The sequence below is a fragment of the Sturnira hondurensis genome, unplaced genomic scaffold, assembly GCF_014824575.4.
Source record: "Sturnira hondurensis isolate 20B ecotype Veracruz unplaced genomic scaffold, ASM1482457v3 Scaffold0022215, whole genome shotgun sequence".
NCBI classification, from domain to species: Eukaryota; Metazoa; Chordata; class Mammalia; order Chiroptera; family Phyllostomidae; genus Sturnira; species Sturnira hondurensis.
Window position 1 is genome coordinate 11,567,945 of NW_028094846.1, and position 15,923 is coordinate 11,583,867.

General features: G+C 48.0%; 1 protein-coding gene across 1 annotated transcript in view; it reads left to right on the plus strand.

The window, feature by feature from the left end:
- The window catches only part of LAMC1 (laminin subunit gamma 1), a 111,891-nt gene that overhangs the window by 54,883 nt on the left and 41,085 nt on the right, over window positions 1-15,923 (plus strand). The window contains exon 2 of the mRNA XM_037035347.1: window positions 12,702-13,006. Within this exon, the coding sequence (XP_036891242.1) occupies window positions 12,702-13,006 (305 nt within the window). The remainder of the gene's footprint in view (window positions 1-12,701; window positions 13,007-15,923) is intronic.

Sequence of the window (15,923 nt, forward strand, 5' to 3'; positions counted from 1 at the left end):
AGAGCTGCCGCACTGTCTGTTTGAAATATGGAGAAGGATGGACTCGAAGAATGTTTCTTCTGATAGCGCCGCTAAATGTTTGCTCTCGGTGGAGAAGGAGAGAGCAGATAAGAGAGGAGGCCCCTGGTTTTGAAGTGCCGGGAACCTGACCCGCCTACCTGGGAGATGCCGTTCGAGTAATTTGCCATGATCTTCTCTTTGCCCTCAACGTCCCCTCACTGGACGGGGTATGTACCTAAGTTATAAAACAGTTGGGGGAGGGGTCCCACGAAGTTTTCTCCTCTCTGAAAAGGGGCGTTGAAACTTTTTGCTATCTTCCTTTTTTTTTTTTGTTTTTTGGGGCTTTTTTGAGAAAAGAAAACCTCCTCTACTAATTTAAAACACACAAGTTTCTGAAGCTTAATGTACATTAAAGGGAAAGTGACTTAAACTAAAGAAAAGGTGGCTTTAAACATGACTAATTAGAAAAAGTGTATTTAAACACAACTATTTTATCTGTGACAATAAATATATTGATCAATTCGGTTGACTTCTGGTTGGGGGTTTTGATTGTTTGTTGTAGTGGATTATCAGATGTTCTAAACTGAGGCTGTACCAGAGGGTATTCAGTGTGTAATTAGAGTCCTTAGGAGGAAAACTACACAGCCCCTTTCCTCTGGGCGTGCAGGACGGCTTACAGAAAACAGGGAGATCGCAGACGTCTCGGCCCTTTGGTGGGGGCATGATTTAATCAGCCGTGCGCCAGCAGGTCCGGGCGCAGCCCACGAGAGGTTGAAGGCATGCAAAGGACAGACTCTGGTTTCTAAAACATACTGTGTAGCGTGTGTGCTCCTATTCCTCTGCACAGAGCGGGGATGAATGAAAAATGCCAAAGAGGCTGTGTTCGTTTATACTTATCTCATGACATAAGGCATCTGCTCACAATCAGTCGCTTGTGGACAGAGTGACAGTTGGCAGCAGAGTCTCCATGCAAAACGTCCATCCGCTGAGAAGAGCAGAAGCACAAGGCAGCCTGTGTGAAGGACTGAATTCCTTCCTGCCCCGAGGACAAGGGAGGGAGGTTCTCTCTCTCAGAGATCTGAGTGCCGTCTTGCATTTTCCACTTTGTGGGTGGTGTTCAGCATGTCATTTTTCCTGCTACCCGAGTTTCTGAGGGCTGTTTGAATTGATTCATTGGGTTCCTTCCTTTCACTGCTCGTTACTGCTTTTGGGGCAGGGGTGAGAGGTGCACCACTGGAAAAACAGTGTGACTTCATTCAAGTGTCATTTTCCTTGTCTTTCTACTTGACAGCTTCATTTTTGTGGGCCACATAAGAGCTAAAGGTTATGATGACAGATTCGATTTTGGAAGTGAATTTGAATGTCCATCCACTCACCTTTTAACTGCTAATCTTTTTGCCTGTTCACTTACCTCTCTTCTGCAGGGCAGACCATTTTAAAATTTGGGCCGAGGAAATCAGAATTTTTCCTCCATTGTCACAAAAAATATGGAAAAAGGAGGAAGCACGCTCAGGAATTTTACAAGATTTATAACAATTCAAATACACTTGGTACCTAGAATTACCTATTATTTCATAGGTGCAGTTCGCCAGCCTTAGGTTCAGAACCATCAACAGTGTGTCCGAAGGCTCAAATCTGGAAGAAGACGCACCCAGGGACCTCAAAGTATTCCTAACATGAAAAATAAAAGGCCACTCTATAGGTCCGATGTGAAAGTTGTGAGAGAATTTAAAACCCAGACTATCGAGTCTGGCCTTTTGTTCTTCTGATCCTTTAATCAATCAGTCTTCCCTCTTCTCTTCCCTCCCCTGGGTCTTCCCCTCGGCTTCCGCTTCACCCCCTCTCTAATATCAGTATGAATGTCTGGTACTTGGCTCTTAAGCCTGTATGTATATATTTTTAAAATACATACCTGAAATTTCTTTTCTAAAAAGTAAATATCTCTACATCAGTCTTTAAGCGGCAGCATGTAGCACCCTCCCAGAAAATGCCAACACTCCCCGACGACAGACAGATTAAACAAGTCTCAGCTTCTAGACAAAGGAGAAAAAGTGCTTTCTTATCTTTTTGAGAGTGCCGAAGCAGAAGTTAACTCTTTGCTCCCGGACTAGTCCCCTGCCATTGAGAACTGCTTGTTTGTCTGGTGTCGTTTTTTGAAATATCAGTAATTGTTGGGAGGAGGTAGGAAGGAAAGGAACCAGAAGGGACCCAGACATTTGGTTGATAGAGAATCGTGACCATTGTCAGCTTGAAAAGAGCAGTAACACCCTCAAAACCTCCAGCAGCAGGTAGGTTTTCTCCAGACCAAACGTCTATTTCTACTTGCCTGGGAAATGGAGCCTTGAGGATACGAGTTGAATGACAGACGAAACTGGCGTGGAGAAAAATGGTGGAGAGTTTGGGTTCAGTTGGCGCAGTCACCCCGAGCCTCCTTGAATATGGAGTGAGCAGCCGCTGTGGAGTTTAACATCTGTGTGTGTCTTAAAGAAGATGAACTGCTGTTATCCTGGGTCACGGCTCTGGCCCGCGCAGTCAACACTTGCAGTAAATTTTACCTGGAGCTCCATGGCGTGTGAAAGTCAAAGTCGCCATTCGTGAGTGCCTCGGCTCATTCTGCAGTGAAACTAGCACCAGCCTCCAAAGCCTTTTCCTACTCGAATCTTCAAAGGGCGAGAGGCAGTGTGAAGAGTTTGCAGTAGGGCAGTATTTCTCAAATGCACATAAAAATCACCTGGAGTGCTTTTTCAAACACAGATTTGGGGAACTCCTCCAGACACTTCTGGGGGATCAGGCGCAGCCGTTGGCATTTCTTTCAGAAGCTCTCCATGTGGTCCTAACAGCCAGGCTGGATCCTTACCTTGGGCGGCATTATGGGAACCAGGGTAGCAGGGAAGCCCCAACCTGAGCTGGTCTACTGGAGAGGCACCCTGCAGCGCCTGTGGGTTTGAGCTGTTTTGGTACCAGATAACTTTTCAATCCAGATACTTAGGTAATCCTGCTAATTCCTTCCTTTTTGTTAATTCTATTATTCCTTTTTTTCCTTGAAGGAGGTCTTTGGGAAGGCTCTCTCAGAGAACTTCATCGTGGACCAGAGTGGGTCTCTTTTACCACCTGTTAATCCATGTGCACTGCCAGAGAAGATGCCCCCCGTCCGGTGCCGCACTGGACCTCCCCGCCGATGAAACACGTGCTGTCTCCCCACCTTTAGAGGCCGTCTCTCCTTGAACTCCCTCTTCTCCCCTCCATCCACCATCTCGTTTCTTTATGGAAAAATTACCAGGAAAGGTGTCTTTGTCAGCAGTCTCCAATCTCTGCCTTCCTCCCCCTACCCCCTCCCAAACATTCTCTGGCTTTGACCCCTCTCATTCTACCCAACCAGTCGCCAAGTAACCTCCAGGCTGTTGAATCCAGCGGCCAGTGCTCAGTCTTCATCTTTCACAACCTTTCGGGAGAATTGGACTCAGTCACTCATTCTCTCCTAGAAAAAAATTGTAACACTTGGCTTCTAGAATTCAACTCTGTTGACTCCCTGCTTTAGTGGCTATTTCTCTGGAGTCTCCTTTGCTGAGTATCCCTCTCTCGCCCCCCTGCCAATCTCTAAAACTTGGCCTGTCTCAAGACCCAGCTCGGGACCCCTCCCTCATCTGCGTTCCTCCCCTAGGTGTTTTCATCTAGTCCCGCGGCCTCTGGTTCCGTCTGAATGCTGATGGCTTCCAGATTTCCTTCTCCTCCTTGGACCGCTCCCCGACATCCAGACTTCATCGCCTACTCGACAGTTTCGTGAGCATCTCAAACTGGAATGTCCAGAGTTGAATTCCCAGTTTGCTTTTCCATCCCCACCCCCGTTCCTCCGTGTCCTTCACTATCTCAGTAAACAGCAGCTGCTTCTTTCTAGTTGCTTATGAAACAGCTTACACCTTACATCCATCCATCAGTAGCAGCGGTTTTCTTTACCCTCAAAATATGGCCAGAATCTGATCACTGCTCCCAGCTTCTGCCCTGGACCAAGCTACCTTTATCTCGTGTCTGGATGATTGCAAAAGACCCCTGACCAGGCTTCTTGTCTCTGGTCTTCTGGGTCGTCTTTTGTCAATAAAGCAGCCAGAGCAATCCTTTTAAAATACAAGTCAGATCATGTTCCTGCCTTGTAACAGAATCCTCCAGTGGGTGTTCATCTCACTCAGAGTAGAAGCCAGTCTTACAAGGGCCCATAAGGCCTATGGGATGGGCAGGCCCTGCTCCCCTCGGCTTCTCTGACCTTATCCCAATACATTTTGCCCCACCGGCCCCGTCACCTTCCCTGGAACTTGCCTGCAGGCTCCTGCCTCGTGGTGGTTGCATTTGTCCTTCCTGGAATGCGCTTCTCCCAGACGTGTTTCACTTCTGCCTGGTTCTTCTCAGGTGTCCTTGTCTACCCCAGGCCATCCCTGGAGACACTGGATTAAATGGCATTCTTGCCCCTTGGTTTCCATCCCCAATTTGCTCTTCACCGGGTCATTTACCATGTGACACACAACATTTTTGGTTTTGGTTTTGGTTTTGCTTTCTATCCATCCCTTCCCCACCTCCGTTCCTCCCTGTACCCTAAGCTCTACGACGTTGGGACCTTGTTTGTGTGATTCTCTACTGTAGCCCCAGTGCCTAGAACAGTGTCATAGTAGGTGCTCAATAAACGTTTGTTGAATGAATGAAAAAATTGGACTCGGAATTATAAAGACTAGTTACGGCTGTTAACCTTGCTTGACTTAATGGGTGGCTGTGGTAAGAAATTAAGCAATTGTGAAAGCTGAGAAAGACGTTTTAGTATTTAAGGCATTTTATGGTATTTGTAGTGATAGGATCTAGGGAAATAAGGGGCCAGGTCTGTTAGGAGTTAAAGAAACTGGGGAGTAAAAGGCATCCTAAGCAAAATGAAGAGCGGACTATTCTAAATAGCATGTCATGGTGGACTTTGGCTTAAATTTACGTAACACGTAAATAAATAAAAGCACACTATTGTTCAACTCTCTGGGGCTTCGCATGTGTGTGTGGATGGGACGGTTTATTAGAATTCACCTTAGTCTATTATCGCATCATTACATATAAGAATCTCTTTTTTCCTAGTAAGATTTTTCTCACTATTTTATGTTATTTACTTTTCTACTATGGATGAAAATCCACGTACAGCCATTCTTGATCGCATATGGGTGTTGCAGAAGACATAGTTTTTCATAAAATTGTAGTGCCTCTTTTCTTCTTACAGCTAACCAGTTTTCCATTTTTTTTGAAGTATGGGTTATAATTTTGCAGCTTATATTCCATTGCCTCTTTTTTCCTATAGTTTATTGCCTTGGTGTTGTGATTAACTTCTTTGCTTCCTTGAGGACTCCGCTGTATCCCACGTGTCGGTCAGTTCTCTGTTCTGCAGAGCGGGTTTCTTGCCTCAGCTCGGATGAGTGGGAGTGCGTGCTGGCTTCCTTCCTTTAGCTCCGCTCAAGGGCCTCAGGCATGCTCGTGACCTACTGGCCTGAATCAGGGCTGGTAGTGAGTCTTGAACGCATGAGGTCTGGGCTGAGAAGCTGTGCGCCCTGTTCTTGGCTTGGCATTTCATTTGGAAATCTTGTCTTTTCTGGTGGAGGTTTCAAGTAAAATGACAGAGGTCTACAAAGGAGGACAAACTTACTTTATGTTTTGATAGTGGACAATATCCGCAGCCTCTAACAGTAACATCCACTTTATGAAATCACTCTTTCAGGAGTGTGTGGTGTTCTGGCAGTTAGTTAAGAATTCACTCTGTTCCATAAGCTGTCTGATGGTCTTGTATTGAAGCAGTGTGTTTACCCAAATCAGTTTTGACCCTCCCGTTTGCTGAAGAGTATGTGGCATTTCTGCGTGCTGCCTTTGGGCAATACAGGGGAAAGATTTTATGTTTTTTAGGTTTGTGTCACGCTGCACTAGGTGACTGCCATGTCCTTCCCCGGGGATAGCACCACCTGGGAGTTTTGAGAAATGAGGGGCGAACTGTCTTCTTGGGCTTAACTTTAAATTTGGTGCTTTACGGAAAAACCTGGTTTCCCTAAGAGGTCACGGGTGTGTCCTCCCCGAATCATGCCAACCTACTCCCCTATGCCCTTCGTCACCGCCGTGCCATTATCTTTGACAGTCTGTGGTTTGAACGACATTCCAATGGTTCTCTTCACTGCTCTTTCTCTACCTGCTCTGTTACGTCCCAGCGGGGAGGCTTGGCATTGAAATGCTCCACACGCCAGCACCACTCACCTCAGCGCGTCTTTCTGTCACAACAGTGACAGGTGTGGCAGGAAGTGCCCACCGCGTGTGTTCAGGGAGTGCAAACCACTGAATCCTTTTGTTTATTCATTGGATGCGTTCTCAAATCGCAAATTCCATTGTATTTGTTTCAGTGAAAAGGACTATTTTATACCAAACTATAAAGGCTACTTTTCCTCATTTGTACGTTGTGTTGATTTAGACAGGTGTCCTATGGGATCGTGCCCTGGTACTGTTGGCATTTCGCCAACTGGGGGAGAGGCCATGATAAAGGGGATGTACAGGGAAGGGCCCGGGAGAGTAACTTTTCAAAAACAAGGGATTTTGAAGATGAGTTTTAGGCAGCAGTCACCAGCCTTTAACAGGCAAGTAGGACTGAGTTTCCTGGCAGTTGGATGACCCTCGGTGCCCAGATCACTGCGTGCGCTCAGCCATTCCCTCCCTCCCCGCCCATCTGTGTCTACTTAAGGATCCCACACTCGGCATTAACTTGGCCCTTGGTCATCTTGATTGGCGAGGCTGTATTTGGACAATCTGTCTGCCGAGGTGAAGTGAGAACAGCTGGAACACAGCTGTGCATGTCTTCCTGGGGGTGCTTCCTCGGCCAGCAGTTACGCTCACAGAGTGGAAAACAGTTTTGAGTGGTTGCTGTTGGTGACTACTGTGTGTGTTAATTGTTTGGAGGATCCCATTTCGCAGGCTAGACATCTGTCATCTCCATGGACTCTGCATACTGCAACCTTATTAAGGTTTTTATATTCCGGAGATTCACCTCTGACTGCAAGGAAAACAGTCATCTTATGACTCCAAGGAGTTTGCCCTTAGGAGCGATAGGGATTCACCGAGGCCTCGTTTCAGACTTCAGAGTGAAATCACTTTCTTTGTCTAATTCAGGCCCCTGGAGGGCATTTTGAAGTTTTGTGAAACTCTGGATGGCCACTGTCGTTCATTACTTCATTGTGAAGAGGGCGATTTTACAAGAAGCTCATGGAATTCTCCTGAGCTACGCACAACAGAGAGCCATTTATGTTCCCCAGAAGTCAGTCCTTGAATGCAGTTCTAAGACAGGAAGGGTTTCTTCCCTACTCAGCAATTAGAAATCCTTCACCACGTGGGAGGCTTAAGCGGAATTCTTGGGCTTGGCCCCGTGTGAACAAAGGCTGATTCTCATTGTGCTGGTGGCCCCCTCCCCTCCTCTCATTCCCTCACCAGCATGAGTTCAGAGCAGGAAGTATTAGTTAATTTTGTGTGCTTCCTTCTAAACATCTGCGCTTGAGGCTTTTTGTTTGTGGGAGGAATGTGGCAGGGGGAAGGGGAGGCAGTAGAACGTTCGGAAGCTAAACATTTTCTTGAGGGTGTGGGTGTCCGTGGTCAGTCTCCGTGCACGTGCGTGCGAGGGGAGGGGTACAGAGGTCCTGGTTGTGCCGTTGCTGGAATTCTCCTTAGACGTGTACTCATTGTTTTCTTCATTGTTTGCGTGGCCTCTCTACCTGTCTGCTTTGACGACCTCTCAGTGTGAAGGTAGTAAGGTAGCTGCCAGTGATGGGATATCAGGAAACCTGGCCGTGTTTTCTGTTTCCTACTCATCGGCCATTTAACGAGGTCTTCGTGCTTTGCCCGCTGTGAAATGAGGACGGACAAAGAGCTAGGAAGGGCAGTGTGGCGAGAGAGCACAGGCTGGGTCTGTTTAATGGGATAAAAAGTATCCCCTAGCTTTCCAGTTCTTCATTATCCGTGGTTGCAGGTAATTCTGGGTAGCACAGAGAACTAAGCCTTGACTCTTCCGCTTTATTTTCTCTATTTGCTTCCATATTCATTCAGAATCGATTCCAAGTTTCCTGAAGTAACGTTAGTCCCCTTATTTTGTCCCTCCATGGTACCCATAAAGGAGGTGCCAAGTGCAGCTGTAGGTAATCACACCCGCACAAAGGTGTCCGTGTGACGTCATGACCTCCGCCCTCTTCTGCAGTCTCATCTCTGCCCAGCAAGCTTTCTTCATCTCTAGTCGGCTTCCTTTGCTAGTCTGTCCAGTGGGTTTTAGGAACTTTGTACACTCTCTTCACATACCCCCGGCCCAACATGCTGCAGCCCCTGAGCAGATGCCCTTGATGTCCACTGCATGGAAATAAAAGGTCATCGGTTAGGATCCTTTCAAACTCCCCTCCCTTAAAACCTGCATGGTCGCTTCCATTGGTGCCCCGGTGGGAAACAAGGATGAGAGTTTCCTCCTTCCTGCAGGCGGTCTCTGCAGGGCACTCAGGCCCGCTCCTGTGTCCCTGCCCCGGCCTCACATTCCGTCTTTCCCTCTCTGCAGACTCAGTACAGCAGCAGGCAATGTGATCTCTTATCTTCCATTGGCAAGTCCCTAGAGAAAGAGAAACATCTCTCGAGCACACACTTCTGTCAACTGTCATCCTCTCCTCATTCTCCTTCCCCTTCCCTTTAGCCGGATGTCCACAGTCACTGTGTCCCCTGTCCCCCTATTTTCTACCATTCATGCTCCATGTCACCCATCTTGTCTTGCCCGTGGGACCACTCCCACCAAGAGCAGCAGTGATCTTTGTGGCTTGAAGACAGTGGGTGCTTCTGAGTCGCCTTGCTTGCCCCTCTGAGCAGATTGTAGACCATTCTGTCCTCTTTAGAAGTGTCCTCTTGGCATCTGTGGTATTTACACTCTTTCACTTGTTCTCTCCCTCTAGTGGTCACGGTTTCCTCTGTGTCTCACCTTCCGTCTGTGCTTCAGATGGTGATACTCCTCCGCATAAACTCAAACGTCTTCTCACTTAATACACTTGCCTCAGTGGTCTTGACCAGCCGAGTCTTCGTTATCTGTCTGCATACTAATGAATTCCACACCTATTCACCTAGCTCAGACATCTCTCTAGAACCCCTAGACCACGCATATCCAACTCCCTGATAGATGTCTCCTCTTGTCTGGGTGACCCGCAGACCCCTCAAAACCAGTGTGTCCAAAACTGAACTCATCCCCCCATCCTGCCCTCCGCCCCTGCCTCCAGTCCCGCTGAACCTCCTCTGTTCTCTGTTTCAGTGGGTGTTACTACTCTTCATTTAGTTTGTTTTAAATTAGAAAACTAAGTGCTATTTTTAATCCTCCCACCTTATGGAATGAGGAAAAGATTTGACCATGCAACAGAATGTCAACATGGTCAAAACAGAGGAGGCTCCCAGAAGTGGAGCCCGCTCCCCATCACCCTCCATCAGTTACCAAGTTACTGTTGATGTCTGCTGCCTACGTCTCACCCACATCCATTCGTTTGTTTCCATTCCCGCTGCCCCTACTCCTAGTTCAGTCAGTGTCATCTCTCCAGGATCACCGCCACATCTGACCCCTAGTCCTGTCCCTTCCATCCTAGGCCCCACACAGTGGCCAGAGTGATCTTTCTAGAAATCAAACCAGATCATGTATTTCCCGACATAAATCCCCCAGTGGCTTGCCATTGTCCTTAACCCAAAGTTGCTCTTTAGCTTGGGTTCTGGCCTGGCCTGTTCTGCCTCCTCCTTAGCTCACCTCCAGCTGCTCTCTCCAGTTCTAGCCGCACTCCCCCACTGTGATTCTTGCAGTGACCGCTCATTCCTCTGTCCTCTGGGCTTTCACACACGCCCTTGTGTCTGCCTGGACCACTGATCCCCGTTGGCTTAGCTGCCTCCTCTGCATTCCTCAGGTCTTGGATTTAGGTGTCATGTCCTCACAAGTCTGGATTGTGACTTTCCTCCATGCCCCCAAAACATGATGCGCTCCCATCACATGGAATCGCAGTGGTCTGGCCACCGCCGGCCTGCTTGCCACTCAGCGGGCAGTGCACGTGGCTGCCTCGTGGTGTGTGTGGCGAGTGCACAGATTGCCACAGTGGCTTTTCCTCCTCCCACTGTGGCTACAGGTTAGGATGAGAAAGGCGGCTCTGAAAACAAGGCTTGGGGAGGGAAGGCCAGGGCCAGCAAGCTGGGCTGCCTCCAAGTTCAGTGCTAGCCAAGTTGCTTCGCCAAAGGTGCCAGCAGTGAGTGACCACTGCTGTCCATTTCTTTCAGGGTGTGGCTTTGTGCTGCAGATGTTGGTCTGGAACCCAGGACACCTTGATCCATCTTACCTTCTCTCCTTTGACCCAGATTCCTGCCAGTTGGGTTGCTAAAGAGATGTCAGAAATGTAGACAGAGAGAGTAGAAAAGTGAGACTGATCTGTAGTCTAGAGATGAGTGAATACGCCCTTGGACATCCCAAGCCACCTGCTCCTGAGAAATGCTGAGTTGGTTTGCCACTCTAGAATGGCTTAGATAAGTGTAAGTCTCTGGACTCTCCTAGATACTGTATTATAACCTTGCTCTCATTCAAAGGTGACTTGACATTTTTTGCATAGTAAAGAGACAGGTTGAATTTGCGTTCTTTTAACAGGAGTGTTGTAAACTGTATTTCCATGGCCTGTGTCCAGGCGAAATGGTGTACCTCCTCCAAGGTAGAAGACCTAGGCTGGACTCACGCCCTCTGGCACTGTACCCGGTGGTCCTGGGACAGCCAGGCCCTTGTGTGTGCTGTGCAGGTATCCAGGATCATAGGTCAGGGATTTTCTTTTAAACTCTATTGTGTTAATACCTTGTATTTGTGTAGAGTTCTACAATTAATCAAATATGTACAAGATCTTAGTTTGACCTTGTAACTACTCTTTAGCAGTACTGGCTCAGGGAATAGCATCCTTATTTTTACAGAGGGGAAATAGGAGAGCAGAAGCCACACGGCCAGTCACTGAGTGGGGGCAGGGCCTGAACTCAGGTCTCACGACGCCCAGTGCTGTGTTCTTCCCACCATGCCACATGCCTTTGTGTGTTTCATGTACGTGAGGGACAGTTAATTAAGGCTCTCTTTTAAGATCAGGACCAGTTGAAAAGCAGTCAGATACGGCTCATCACAGCAGTTTTATTGTAAGTAGGCTGGATCGAAGAACAGATCCTAGACACCCAGCTTACGTGGACTTCCTGCTCTTACTCTGTGCCTCCTCTCCGCCCCCGCCCCTGCCCCGAACTCACCCACTAAGTCCCAGAGCCGTACTGGGACAGCGGCAGGCCTTCCCTGCATGGGGGCAGAGGTCCTGTCTCTCAGCGAGGAGTGCAGGAGGGAAGACGGACTCAGACAGGCAGCTGGAGAGGGAGCTGAGCCGTTTCCAGGCCGTCCGTGAGCGCCACCCCTGGGAATGAGTGGGCACAGGAAGTGGGAGGAGGGCAGGCGTCCGTCCTTGGCCCTTCAGGGTGCAGGGTCTCCTCTCCCGTGGGCTGTGTAGGGGAGGAGTAGGATGGGTCTTCTCGTGCAGTGGACTCACTTGGAGAGTACAAGGACCTCTGATGTCCAGCACATCCTGTCCCCGAACGTGTGTAGCGGGGGACTGAGCTTGTGGTCACGCCCAACAAATACTCATTGGCCAAATTGTGAGTTTCATTCCAGCACAGAGATAGCAAAGTAAAGACAGTGTCCGAGGTAGAAAGACCCAGTGTATGGATGAATGGTGATGGAAACCCGTTGCCCATGACCTCTGTTACCCACCTGAAGGCACGCTGGCTGGCAGGCAGCCACGGCGCCCTGGCTGTCAGACCTGGCTCTGGCAGTCAGACTTCACTCTGGCAGCTGCCGTGAGCTGCTGACCTGGTGCCGGGTGGCTCTTCTCCGGGAGGGTTGGCAGGCCACTGACTCCTCCCTTTGTCACCCTTCCCGATCGGAGCTCACCGCTCACGTATCCTCTTTTGAACCTGTTGAAACAGCTTCTGGAAGCCAACGTTCCCCGTTTTTCTTTCTGTTTCCCTGTCTTCGTTCAGCCGCTGGGAGAACCTTTTCCATCTTTTCTGCTCTACCCCTCACCCCGTGTCTCAGTCACTGTCCTTCTCCCTGTCTCAGATTTCTCTTTCTCGGCCTGGTAGAACCATAGCATCCTAGTGCTCATGATATTCTTCCTGCATCAAGAAACAATGTTGTGGTTAATACGGAATACGTTTAAAATTTTTTTGAAAGTACCCAGAATACCCATTTAGAAAGTCAAAATATGTTTTCTATCTTTTAATAAGCTTTTGCCGAGGCACCAGCATTAAGAATAAATGTGATTTTTAAGTCAGTTTTATTTTTAATAGTGTAAATACAGTATTAATATATGCTACAATTTTCATGGCAAACAACTTATGTCAAAAGTAGGCTTTTATGAGCTAACTTAGCACTGAACTATCACTCGTTATTTCTGTGGGGAGGCGTGCACTCCTCCAGGTTTAGAATAGCCTATGGGGCACAGCCAGTGTGTTGTGTGTTCTGGAACCTTCTTAGCCCAGTGTGCACAGGGTGACTTGTACACTCTTTCTCTGTCGAGAACCAAACCACACTAGGAAGAGAGGGGATTTCCTGGCTTCACACCTGACGTGAGAACTTTGATGTGCTTGTCCCACAGGAAAAGCTTTTGATATCACATACGTGCGCCTCAAGTTCCACACCAGCCGGCCGGAGAGCTTCGCCATTTACAAGCGCACGCGAGAGGACGGGCCCTGGACCCCCTACCAGTACTACAGTGGCTCCTGCCAGAACACCTACTTCAAGGCCAACCGCGGCTTCATCAGGACAGGGGAGGACGAGCAGCAGGCCTTGTGCACAGACGAGTTCAGTGACATCTCCCCTCTCACCGGGGGCAACGTGGCCTTCTCCACCCTGGAAGGGCGACCCAGCGCCTACAACTTTGACAACAGCCCTGTGCTGCAGGTAGGCGTCCAGAGGTTGGCTTTGGAGCTGCCTGGCTCTTCCATGTGCAGGATGAGGAAGACTGTGATAATGGGGACCTTGTGGTCCCACCTCTGAGGTTGGGGGTACACGTAGAGTCTACCCCAGCAAGACAGACAGCTCGACTCTGTTTTGCCTTCCTGTGCACTCTCACTAAGTAAAGGAAAGCAGTTTTGTTCCCGTTCCGAAGTTCATGTTTGTTCTTATGTTCTCATGCACTTGCTAATATGTCCTGGTTGATATAAACTTTACAGTTTTTTAAAAAGTTGGACAGGTTTAACTTTTGTGTTTGTACGTGAGGTGGAAACAGTTTGCTTCTGACCTTTTGAAAAGGGTATTTGAACAAATCTACCCAGTTTTTTTGCATCCTTATCTTTTCTTTGATTGGACAGAATAAAAAAGTTTTGGGTTGGCCAAAAAGTCGTATGTTTTTTTCCCATAAAATAAAAGACATGTATTTCATTTTCACCAATAACTTTATTGCTGTGGATATTTTGGGTATGGTAGCTATCTCCCCACAGTATAATATTGATTGTTCTCAATTAATGTCTCGATTTGATCGCTATCAACTTCAACTGGTCTACCCGTCTGTGGAGCATCGTTCAGCAAGAAATCTCCAGCAAGCCACTTTTGGCATGTTCGATCAGTCGCAGCACCTTCTCCATACACTGCACAAATCTTTTTTTTTTTTTTTGCATTTCAGTTGCATTTTTCTCTTTCTTGAAATAATAAGCATAATATGCCAAAAACGTTGCCTATTTTCTTCCCTCTTCACTATTAAAATGGCTGTACAAAAATTCGCCAATCTTGGACGTTCCTTTTAAACTCATGCTGATGTGGCAGCTGTCACAGTACAATCTGACGGAATTGTTTCGAACCAAGGAAAAGACAGCGAAGCGCTACTAGAGCGTCTCCATCTTACGGGAATAACCAAGTGAACTTTTTGGCCACCCCCATATTTTATTAGTAAGAGGGAACAGTGGAAGCAGGACAGTTAAGAGTGCCACCTCCCTTATTATTGTGCAGGGCAATTCTGACCGGGGCTTTTCTGGCACTGTCGTCAATCGTGAAAACTCGTCTCCTGAAGGCACTGGGGTTTGCGACACCATAAAAATTTAGATACCCCGGTCTAGTGCTCAAGCCTTATCGTAGAAACTGTTCTCTATTTAGCAATAGATAGTATTAAGATTCCTTTTTCCTCAAACTCTTTGTACGTATGTGGTGTCTTTCTGTGTTGCTTAGATTTCTGTGAGTTTTTTTTATGTTCTGGCTGCTTAATCATGGAGAGACTGGTGAGCCTCACACTGTACTCAGCACATTAAGCCAGAATTGGACACACTCCTGTCACATGGCCGAAAGTCACCCCTAAACGGGGGCATCCTGTATCCATCGACTGAAACGAGGAATGCCGGATGTGGGTTTGCAAACGCCATGTGCATTTTATGAAAAGCTGTCTCGATTTCGCAGTAGGGAATCCCCCACTTGGGGGAGGGGCTTCGTGCTTCTGTCTCTTCTCATTCTTTCTCTCTGGGACTTAGGATGTTCAAGACTCTTTTTCTGATTTGGGTGTGTGGTCTTGGACGGTGGCCAAAGATGAGCATATATTTCTCTGAGTCCCGTTCTTCCCTTCCATTGTATTTCTGGGAGCTGCTGCCTGGGAGATTACAAATCTTGATTCTGGTGAGCTTTGAGGTTACAGTGAGCAGTGAATATGTTTGCAGTGGTCTTTCAGGAAAGCGTTTCTTGCGTCGGCAAGAAGAGACATTGGAAGTAAAGGGCAGGAACAAGAGCCGACTTGGGTAGGTGCAAGATCAGGAGACTGCGTGCCTGGGAGAGAAGGGTCTGCACAGACTCTTTGAGTTGATCCCGCAAACATTGGCTTCGCTGCTTCCTACACACAGCTCTGGCTCCGAGATCCAGTTGCCAGTGGGGTTTAGCCAATGTGCCTTTCAGCTGAGCTGACAGTGAGGAGAGAAGCCAAGTGTCCTTCCCTCCTCTGTCCCCATGCTGCCTGCTGGAAGCTGTGGTCTCCCGTCCGGGAGAGGAGACCCCTCCTGGTTTCACTCTATATGAGTATTACTGGGCATGCATTGATTTAGGATAATACCGTGATTAGCATTTACTACAGCACTCAACTGTAATGTGCCGCAATGCTACAAGCATTGTTCTAAGCCCCTTAGATATATTAGGGTTTTTTTTTTAAGATTTTATTTATTTTTAGAGAGAATGGAAGGGACAGAAAAAGGGAGAGAAACATCAATAGGTTGCTTCTTGAATGCACCCCGACTGGGGACCAAACCCACAACCTTGGCATGTACCTGGATCAGGAATCAAACTGATGAACTTTCGCTTTGCAGGATGAAGCCCAACCCACTGAACCACACCAGTCCAGGCGATGTATTACATAAATTTACTCAGTTAACTCTCACAACAACTCTGTAAAGCAGACACTTTTATTATCTTCATTTCACAGATGAGCAATCAGAGAACCCAGAAAGGATAAAATACCCTGCCCCAAACCGAACCGCTGTAAGTGGCCAAGCTGGGGTTCAGAACTAGAAAGCCTTACTCCCGAGTCTGCTCTGTGGAAGGGCCCCACTGTGAAAGAACAGCCAGACAGCTTAGACTCAGCCCTGAGAAGCTGTCATTCGGGAGCGCTGTGATTAAGGGGGTGGCTGTAGGAGACACAGTAAGCGTGACACGCAGAGATAGGTTTAGCTGTTTACGTCACAGATGACGCAAAGGTTCCTAACCTTGTGGCCACGAGTGGGAGTTGTTATCGGAGTTCCAAGTTTGGGTGAACTCATCATCTCTTCTCCTCTAATTCTACTCGGAGGCCTCGTGGGGAAGAGCCTTCCTGAGCTCCCTGTGTTGTCCTGTCTGCCAGGTGTTTGGCGCG